The sequence below is a fragment of the Sinocyclocheilus grahami genome, unplaced genomic scaffold (assembly GCF_001515645.1).
Source record: "Sinocyclocheilus grahami isolate Dianchi unplaced genomic scaffold, SAMN03320097.WGS_v1.1 scaffold146.1, whole genome shotgun sequence".
Classification (NCBI taxonomy): domain Eukaryota; kingdom Metazoa; phylum Chordata; class Actinopteri; order Cypriniformes; family Cyprinidae; genus Sinocyclocheilus; species Sinocyclocheilus grahami.
Window position 1 is genome coordinate 997,068 of NW_015505325.1, and position 10,504 is coordinate 1,007,571.

Below are 10,504 nucleotides of genomic sequence, written 5' to 3' on the forward strand. Positions count from 1 at the left end.
TATGAGTGCTGCCAGCATTGCTGCAGAGGCTGAAGGGGTGCGGGGCCAGCCTGTCAGTGCTCAGACCATACGCCGCCCACTGCATCAAATTGGTCTGCATGGTTGTCGTCCCAGAAGGAAGCCTCTTCTAAAGATGATGCACAAGAAAGCCCGCAAACAGTTTGTTGAAGACAAGCAGACTAAGGACATGGATTACTGGAACCATGTCCTGTGGTCTGATGAGACCAAGATAAACTTATTTGGTTCAGATGGTGTCAAGCGTGTGTGGCGGCAACCAGGTGAGGAGTACAAAGACAAGTGTGTCTTGCCTACAGTCAAGCATGGTGGTGGGACTGTCATGGTCTGGGGCTGCATGAGTGCTGCCGGCACTGGGGAGCTACAGTTCATTGAGGGAACCATGAATGCCAACATGTACTGTGACATACTAAAGCAGAGCATGATCCCCTCCCTACGGAGACTGGGGCTGCAGGGCAGTATTCCAACATGATAACGACCCCAAACACACCTCCAAGACGACCACTGCCTTGCTAAAGAAGCTGAGGGTAAAGGTGATGGATTGGCCAAGCATGGGCATCCTCAAACGGATGGGGGAGGAGCGCAAGGTCTCTAACATCCACCAGCTCCGTGATGTCATCATGGAAGAGGACTCCAGTGGAGCTCTGGTGAACTCCATGCCCAAGAGGGTTAAGGCAGTGCTGGAAAATAATGGTGGGCGCATAAAATATTGACACTTTGGGCCAAATTTTGACTTTCACTTAAAGGTGTACTCACCTTTGTGGCCAGCGGTTTAGACATTAATGGCTGTGTGTTGAGTTACTTTGAGGGGACAGCAAATTTACACTGTTATACAAGCTGTATACTCACTACTTTACACTGTAGCAAAGTGTAATTTCTTCAGTATTGTCACAAGAAAAGATATAATAAAATATTTACAAAAATGTGAGGGGTGTACTCACTTCTGTGAGATACTGTAAATATTGGGTTTGTGTCTTAGCAGTGCATTATTGGGCTAAAGGTGCAGTGTATAATTTCAGTCCCACTAAAGGAATCAAACAGAATTGCAAAAATAAGAAATGATTGTTTTGGAAATAATCATACTTTTTACAATTTTGTTTGCCGGCACAGAAATGCTATACTGCGCCTTTGAATGCATTTAATTGCAGGTATGAGAATAATTAGTGCGATTGCGTATACCTCAGCTGTGTGAGGCTCTTTGCACCGATGTCTTGGCAGGAATGCTGTATGCCAACAAGAAGATATGGAACAAACTTATGGATGGAGCCTTTATCCTGAACAGCCCCTGAAACACCCTGAGCTACTTTAATCTTATCACTCTCACTGAAAAAAGAGACAGAGAGAGATGACAGAGGGGTTGAGAGAGTGAACATGGATTAAATTTAGATTCTGTAGAACTTACTTTCTCAGTCAAAAAGCTGTTGTTGCTATTAGCTTTTATTAATGTTTCAGATTCTTATTGAACTACTATTCCATAAATATATCTATATATCATCAAGCATTACTCTATATAAGCAGTTGAGAAATAGCTAGCATATAGCGAAGCGGTTTAAAAAAAAACATGGGAACCTGTAATTAGTGGCTAAATTGTAGCAGAAACGAAGAGCAATAAGTGCACAGTTTTGTATTTGGGAAAGGATTTATTTGCGTGTAACACCTGAAGTATCTGCTCTGTGAGCCCAAGTTCTTGTCCATGGCATCCAGTGAGCCCATCCCTCTGTACTTCTTCAGACGGATCCCATCCGAAAAGAAATATTCACCAGGTGCTTCAGAGGTGGCTGCGAGCAATGACCCCATCATTACTGAGAGACACAGGAACCAAAAGCATAAGAATTTAGCTTCAATTATAACGTTAGTACATATCTCATGAATCTATATCTAACTCATAACTCACCTGTAGATGCTCCCAATGCAAGAGCTTTAGCAATGTGACCAACTGTCTGAATTCCCCCATCAGCGATGACAGGCACACCAAACCGCCGAGCGTATTCTGATACCTTATACACAGCTGTTGCCTGTGGCCTCCCGCATGCTAGCACTGTGAGAGCAATGAGAAATACAGAGCCTTACTTACAAATTACTATCAACTTAAACTTGCATATTCTACCAATATTAATTGTGTAGATGTGGACAATCATATGAATTGCTGAACAAATACTCTCCACTAACTTGTTCATACAAACACAGACATCCATACTCTCCATCACACATACAGACAGACATATGAACACATGATTGACTATCAGTGTATTCTTTACTCATGCAGTCACGGGACTTCAGTCAGTGACAATCAACCAATCAGTAAACGTTACAGAGACAGTATTACATGTCAATTCAAAATGAGGCCAAACCAAAATGAATTAAAGAAATCTGAATCATAGCACTTCTTTGAACTTCACTAAGTTCAAAGACAATAAGTTAGCGTCATATGAAATATGGGGGTTTATGAAAGTGGAATTTTAAATGTGAAATTTTCTATAAATGGTGAGGTAACATGAGAGGAGTAAAATAGGAGCCCGTCAGCAAACCCTCTGCAAGTCTTGACAAACAAGAACAACTGAGAAAGGACAAACCAAAGGAAAATGATTTGAATCATTCAAAAAAAATTCAACAATCTTTTCGCTCCACTGTCTGTTTGTGACCTTCCGCAAGACCATCACAATAAAAAGTTAGTTTGCTATGTTATACACGCACACACCTGTCAAACCCACTTATTATCATTTCCAAATTTTGGGATCCAAAAGTCTGAGACTACTACTGCAAATTATACTATTTTATTTAAGCAATCTAACTAATTAAGCATTATATTAATTAGCATAACAAGTGAAAAGTTGCATGCAAGATGCATGGAAATCCATGCTGTCATCCTCCCATCATCATCATCACCACCTGGAACTAATGCCCAGCAGCCAAGGGAGTTTTTGGCATTTGTTGTTTTAAGACAAAGAATGAGAATAAACAAGAAATGAAGGAGGGGGCAGCAGCATTGGAAAATGACAAGTGTCAACTTTTTACCCACAACCCCCTTCTGTATTCTTTAAAGTCACACCATCTACACTCTGCATACTGTAAAATGAAAAAAAAAAAAAAAAAGTGTGACTGAAATGGACACGGACTATACTGAACTGTAAAACAAAGACCCCTCTGCAGTGAGACTGATGATTGTGAAACCCTCAGCTATTTGTGCTTTGCTTAGCAAGTGCACTTCATATGCTCCAGCAGCTCTAGAACCTATTTGGACACTTAAGCCATATTTTCATTGTACAAATAAAATATCAAAGCAAATGGCATATAGAAACAAGCAATGCTAGTGCTTTTCTCAGAACTTCACTTTTCTGTGCCAAATTGGCAATGACTTTTAATCAGCAACTCCAAAAGCGATTTTTAGTGAATATTCAGTCGTTTCCCCTCAAGTTCATCACATTAACTAAGAGGATACATTAATGTTTTAAAGAAAGTGACCAAATATTCATGACTGTCATTTAACAGCATGTATTTAAAAGTAATTTGTGAAATGTTAAAAAAAGCTTATATATATATAAAAATAAATAAATAAAATAAATGTCACTTGGTTTTATATTTCATGATGCAATGACACTGATGCATGTTTAAGTGCGACTTTCATGTCCAAATACCTTTTCTAGCCACTGCACAAACTAGTTCACGTATGTTAGTGAGGGATTCTGGGTAACAGAGGAAGTGCCAAACGCCATTACTGACAGGTTAGTCAGACAATGACAAGCATCCAAAACCCCAAAAACCAGCAACTACTTCTAATGATGCAGAGCCATTAACCAGTCAATGCAGCAGGCAGAGTGAGATAGTGAGCCAATGGGATCTGAATGGGGATCAGGGGGAGGGACTTACTGGAGTATCCCGTAACAGTAGTTGGGGTTTTGGGGCTGTGGAGCTTTAAACCAGGAGGAATACTGAGAGATGCTAGAGAGACACAATTATAGAAAGGGAAATAGAGACTGAGAAAGAGCACACAGTAGCTCTGTTCTAAAACCTAGTGAGGTGCCTTGCTGCCTACATACTTCTAAGGAAGTATAACTAATTGTTACGGAATCTCATAAGGCATGGATTTGGAATGCAGTACAAAGCCTGCAACTGTGTGCAACACAGTTTGATGTTGCTAAACTAACAGCATGATACTCCAAGCATAAAAAATGTTACACTCAAATGCTGGGTAAAAGAATACATTAAAATTACTTGTCTATTTTACAGTATAAAACATTTTATTCAGTAATACGTATATTCATAATAAAATTTTTGCTTACCATGTCAGCCGTCTTTGATTTATTTGCAATGCATTATGGAACTGTAATATTCATGAATAACTGTTTTTGATTTTTTTATATTTTAAAAATGTAATTTATTTCTGTGATGGCAAAGCTGAATTTTCAATCTTTAGTGTCACATGATCCTTCAGAAATTATTCTAATATGCTGATTCTTATTATCATCAATTATGAAAACAGTTGTGCAGAGTATTTTTGTGGAAACCATGATGCATTTGTCCAGGATTCTTTGATTAATAGAAATTTCATTAATTTTAAATAGAAATCTTTTGTAATATAAACGTCTTTACTGTCACTCTCGATCAATTTAATGTGTCCTTGCTAAATAAAAGGATTAATTTCTTTCTTTGCTAGGTTTTGGAACAGAGCTGATAAAAAAAAGGAAAAAAAAGGGGGAACTGATGCAAGTATCAAAAAGACAACCGGTCAGAAGAAAGAAAATATGCCATAGAGACAGTGAAAAAAAGCACAAAAAAGTGAAAACTGAGGAAAAAAAGGGAAAAAGATATGAAAACTGTGATAGAAAAGAGCAAGGAAGAGCCTCCACTACCATACTCCCATCATTCATAACGACATTTGTCACAGAGAGCTATACAAATGGACAGACAGACACTTATATAAACACATACATATTTCTTCAAAACTACAGAATATGGAATAACACCACACAAACAAAAATATGAAAACTTTTCTCCACAGATTCTAAAACCCCAGAAAAATGCTGGAAGAGTAGAAATCAATCAATCTACATAATTACCTTGCAGACCAAAACTGCAGGGTTATTTGGGAAATGACAGATAATTTGGACTTCTCTAACCATGTTAAAAGAGGGCCAAAGGAGGCACTGGACATTAGGTGCTCTCTCTGGAATGACTGGATGTAGAAATACAGCCGGTGATCGGCTGAGGGGCAGGCATTCAGGCATTACATATTTCTTCAAAACTACAGAATATGGAATAACACCACACAAACAAAAATATGAAAACTTTTCTCCACAGATTCTAAAACCCCAGAAAAATGCTGGAAGAGTAGAAATCAATCAATCTACATAATCACCTTGCAGACCAAAACTGCAGGGTTATTTGGGAAATGACAGATAATTTGGACTTCTCTAACCATGTTAAAAGAGGGCCAAAGGAGGCACTGGACATTAGGTGCTCTCTCTGGAATGACTGGATGTAGAAATACAGCCGGTGATCGGCTGAGGGGCAGGCATTCAGGCATGGGATTGGTGGACTGACCTTCTTGTGTAATGCAGATGGAGCCGCTGCCCATTCCCACTCTCAGAGCATCCACTCCGGCATCAATCAAATTCTTAGCCTGAGCCGCAGTCACCACTACAACAGAAAGACAACCCATGTTAACTGTGTGTTTGTAGATATTATGTTCAAAAGCTTTGTGTTTTAAACTAACCATTGCCGCCAATGACTTGTAGGCTGGGATATTTCTCTTTTATGTACTTAATCATATTAATCTGAAAGATGGAATTTCCTTGAGAAGAGTCCTAAAGTGAACAGAGAGACAATATGTAACCAAATAGGACAAAAATAAACAATCTTCAGGAACAGATTCACTGAAAGACATTAAGCCCAAAACAGGCCTCACCAGGACAACCACGTCTACGCCAGCCTGCACCAGCAGGTCGAGTCTGTATTTGTCATCATTGTGTGTTCCAATAGCAGCGCCACACAGCAGCTGTTTACGAGAATCCTTTGAGGCCAATGGGAAATCTCTGTTCTTCTTTAAATCTGTCCGAGCGATGATGGCCACCAAACAGCCCTCCTCATTTACGATAGGAAGCTTCCCTATGGCAAACATATTGAGTATGAGAATGTGACGTGGGAAAATTATCTTGCAGCATTCTGCCTTCATTTCAAAGCAGCAGTTGAGTAACTGAACATATTCAGTTATTTAGTGAAGGTTGTATCATACTGATTCAGTATGATAACTCATGAATTTGAGAGTCTTTTTATACTTATATATTTGGTAATTTTATACCATGTCAGCAGCTATATTCTTGGCTAAAATCATTTACATAGACAGATACATTTATAAACCTCTAAAAGTAGGTATGGAATGGATATACAAAAAAATAATCTACAAGCAGAAAGATAAAATGTATTAATATTTAAAAAGACACAAAGTATAAGATGTAAGATACAAAATAAATGCTGTTTTTAAATAGTAGTGTATACTGCACGCAATTTGCAAGTTGCAATTATTTTGTGGCATGCCACTGCGGAGAAGTGGTGCATGAAACACTGCTATATAGGTTAATGAATAATTACCATTCACATAAATGTTTTATTTGGTTCAAGGATTAATCCAAACCTTTCCTCCGCCATGAAAGTGTGAAGAAAGAAAAGGGTAAAGAGCTCTCATAAATGCTTAAAGTCTACACCACCTTTCTTACTCCTCTGGAGGATTTCATTGGCCTCTTTCAGTGTCACTCCTGCTGGAGCAACCACCAGGTCCTCCCTCTTAGTCATTACCTGAGAGAGAGAAAGTTAAGGTGAGCAGAGTTCAGTAAAAACTGCTTAGCCCTCATCCTCGGTGTTAATCCCCACCCACCTCACTGAGGGGCAGGTCATGCTCAGACTCTTTGAGGAAGTCGATATCTCGTGATGAAATGATGCCGACCAGACGTCCGCCCATCTGTCCGTTGTCAGTGATCGGAATCCCACAGAATCCATGCCGAGCTTTTGCCTGAAATACATCTCTTACCCGCTCGTTAGGACTCATCACCACCGGATCCGTAATGAAACCCTGTTCGTACCTCTAAACGGAGGTTGATCAAAAGTGGAGGGAAAGGGAGGGAGAAAAGTCAAGTGATTTTCTATTAGGCATCTCTATTTGGGAGTCACCTCAATACACATCACTTAATACAGAATGAGGTGTGGATTTCTCATTCACAAGGACACTGTTGCAACTACAGGGTAGGGGTCAGAGGAAAAACATATTACGAATGAGAAAAGGAAGCTGGTACATTCATAAAAAGACAAGAGTCAAAGAAAGAGACCTGAAGAGACTCACCTTGACCTTACGGACTTCATTAGCCTGGAACTCTGGAGTGCAGTTATGATGAATGAAGCCAATCCCACCAGTCAGCTGTGAAAACACATGATCACATCAGACTTTAGAACAAAATGCTACACACATAGATAATCAATCTTTGTAAATTTAGGTTTAAAAGGATAAACAATTCAAGTGGAATGTGGTTTTGGGGAGACAGGACAGGACATTTTTAGGGAAAAAAACTCCACTTACCTGGAAGAGGAAGTACATTTTAGATGTGTATGTCAACATTTTTATTTTGTCAACTTCTAGAAGTATATTTGCAAAGATGGTCTAAAAGCTAATGGACATAGATTTAAAAGACTCCTATCTTGACTCATGGGGACTTCAATGATTTCACTGATATCAAAATATGAGGCAGCATGTTTGCAAATAATCTTTTCTTTTGTAATATGCACACATTTAGATAATTGTGCTTACTCAAATGCCTATAATAGTAAGAGCCCTTTCTGTGTTGGAATCTTGTGTCAATCATCTTCTTACCGCCATAGCAATGGCCATGCCAGACTCTGTGACTGTATCCATGGGTGACGAGACCAGTGGAGTTTTCGTTGTGATTTGTTTAGTCAGCGCTGATGTCAGGTCCTACAGAGAGCCAATCAAATTAAACCACTGATGATACACAAGCAACATCATCCATACAGCAGTAGAGTGTACAAAATTGACTACTGTTCATGAGCAGAGTGTTTCACTTACCACTTGGTCAGCTGTAAAGTCAATGTACCCTGGCAGGATCAGAAAATCACTAAAAGCGAATGGAGAAAAGTGAGCGAAAATTAGGAGATTAGGGAGATTAATTAATTTACAGCTGCTGCAAGTGATATTTGAACACATATCACTATTACTTGACAGATGTAACTGGAAAAAGGTGTCCTTAGAAATAATACTTGTATCTGTGACAGCATCGCATTGGACTCCAGTTCTAGCCAATCAGAAATCTTTATAGATGGCTCTCTGCCAATAGCAAGAGTTTGGGGTGGGACTAACTGTTTAAACAACCAATGGCAGAGTGGAGTGTTTGGGAAACATAATCAGAAACTATGTATTTATTTATTTTGAAACATTAACAGTAATACATTTAAAACAGGCTATTTTATTTTTACAATTCTGCATAAATCGCTTTTATGAATTACACCGAATCGATAATGATTCAGTGAGTTGATGACTTGAGTACCGCTCTGACAGATTCAGTCCGATTCGCCAACATTCAACTCTCTTATCTCGTGCACACCGACACATGCATACATATACGCCGTTTATGATCAAATCGAGTACGTCAATGCTGCAACCTCATTATATCCAATGTAAACAGTCCATTAGCGTACGAGTCTTGTGTTAGGTGGTAAACAGAAAGGCGTTTCTGAAAAAAAAAAAACTCGCACCTGCCACGGATAGGCTTTCACTCGGGGACATTATATGCTTTACATGGCACCAGAGAATTTGTAAAGGGAAAACAACCACAACATACTTCACGAAGCTCAACCTATTTATAGCGCATTTGGAAGGCCTGGCCTAAGAGACCGCGAATAGTTTTGGTACAAGAAAAGCTGCTCGGGGTGTCAGTGGTTTAAGAATAGACTGTGGTAACTCTACTTCTCTGTACTTGGCCAAATGGAATGGCAGCAGATGATGAATCCCCACAGTTCATCAGTCAATCCAAGATGTCCCTTCGACCTGACTTGACCGTGTGAACCCACATGGCTCCACACTGACATGCGCCCTCCATAGTGATCCGTCTATGCAGTACTAACCACGTGAAACCAAATTGCACAATAGATGTAGAACAGTGTGCTGTCACATATACCCATGCTGGATGCCAAAGCAGACAAATGTGGACCAACAACGACACCTACATGCTGTTCAGCCCATGTTATATGTTTTACTGTGTAAGCACATCTGCAGTGGTGACTGGCAAGCCTGTTTGATGTTTAACAAATAGCAAGCATATGGAGAATGAAACAGAGGGGCATGAGACAACTTAAGGTGTTTACTTATAGGTAAGGCCGTCTCCGCAGTTGAAGAGTTGCTGTCCGGTTAAACCGTCGTCAGGCACGTAGCCCGTCTGTCCGCTGATTAAATAGTCCGCCATAGCGCCTGAAAAGCGTAAAAGTCCAAATTCTCACAGGAGGTGAGCCGGTGCGCACACAGTCCGGTGAGTGATGTTCTCCTCGGAGCTTCAATCTGACAGTCTTCACGGCACCTAACGACATTAAATGTCGCCAAAAAAACCTTCAGGTTTCTATTAAGAAACAGGTCTTAATCAAAGAAAGACCCAGCGTGCTCTTGTTTTTGGGACTGGAGCTGGCCCGTCGTGCCCACAAGCATCACACGTGCCTGTATGTACGACCTCGTCTTCCGCAGATATTAATAAGCTGTCTTCGTACGTCACTTCCGGGCTGTAGTAGGGTGGCGTTTATTCGCTAAAACAGTTTTATTTAATATTCCCGAATATAGGAGACTGAGGGTCATCTCTTCGCCCTGGGGTGCAGTGGAAGGGTGGGGTGTTTGTTTGTATCGTCTGTTGTGGGCGCATTCTCGTTATCTCGCGCGCACATGTGTTCAGCACGAGGGGAACTTCGATTTAAATTTATCTCGTGCACTCTGTTGCTGACTTTATTTGGTTCGCATGAACTGACCTGAATATGCAGGGCCTGCGCGAGCACAGCTAATGCCCTTCTAGTGCGCGCAAGGACCAAGGAGTGTTGTTTTTACTGTGAAATAATTGTCCTAATATTTACTCTATTAGGGCCTCAATAAAAATACAGTAGTAAAATAAATGTTACACATTTAAGCCTTGTATTTTTAATATTAATATGTTTGTATAATAATAGATTTTTGTTCTTTATCAGACATGTTGACTACATCTGATCTGTGTATGCGTTTGAGTTTTGGAGAGAAAAAGCGAAATCCTTTATGAAACATCAAAAAGGAAAAGTGGTTCATACAACACTGCATATTGTTTATTCTTTTCTATAAAGACCAAAATGTTGTATTTCATGGCTGTGGGTTGCATACAGTAATTATAATTATCCTGATGTAAGAACAGTGTAAGTAATCAGTTTGTGACATCTCCAATTCTGTGTTAACACAAAATGGCAAATATGAACTGTACTA

At 39.8% G+C, this 10,504-nt stretch overlaps 1 protein-coding gene across 2 annotated transcripts in view; it reads right to left on the bottom strand.

The window, feature by feature from the left end:
* LOC107591776 (inosine-5'-monophosphate dehydrogenase 2) overlaps nucleotides 1–9,976 on the bottom strand; it is a 13,539-nt gene extending 3,563 nt beyond the window's left edge. Inside the window, exons 1-13 of one of the 2 annotated variants that reach the window (XM_016281019.1) lie at nucleotides 9,382–9,976; nucleotides 8,087–8,135; nucleotides 7,874–7,975; nucleotides 7,349–7,423; nucleotides 6,887–7,093; nucleotides 6,720–6,807; nucleotides 5,921–6,120; nucleotides 5,729–5,819; nucleotides 5,557–5,652; nucleotides 3,883–3,954; nucleotides 1,910–2,053; nucleotides 1,673–1,817; nucleotides 1,195–1,338 (exon numbers count right to left, since the gene is read on the bottom strand). In XM_016281019.1, the coding sequence (XP_016136505.1) occupies nucleotides 1,195–1,338; nucleotides 1,673–1,817; nucleotides 1,910–2,053; nucleotides 3,883–3,954; nucleotides 5,557–5,652; nucleotides 5,729–5,819; nucleotides 5,921–6,120; nucleotides 6,720–6,807; nucleotides 6,887–7,093; nucleotides 7,349–7,423; nucleotides 7,874–7,975; nucleotides 8,087–8,135; nucleotides 9,382–9,479 (1,511 nt within the window). In that variant the 5' untranslated portion in view covers nucleotides 9,480–9,976. The remainder of the gene's footprint in view (nucleotides 1–1,194; nucleotides 1,339–1,672; nucleotides 1,818–1,909; nucleotides 2,054–3,882; nucleotides 3,955–5,556; nucleotides 5,653–5,728; nucleotides 5,820–5,920; nucleotides 6,121–6,719; nucleotides 6,808–6,886; nucleotides 7,094–7,348; nucleotides 7,424–7,873; nucleotides 7,976–8,086; nucleotides 8,136–9,381) is intronic. The other variant, XM_016281020.1, reaches the window with a different exon arrangement.
* Between the last annotated feature and the right edge of the window lie 528 nt (nucleotides 9,977–10,504).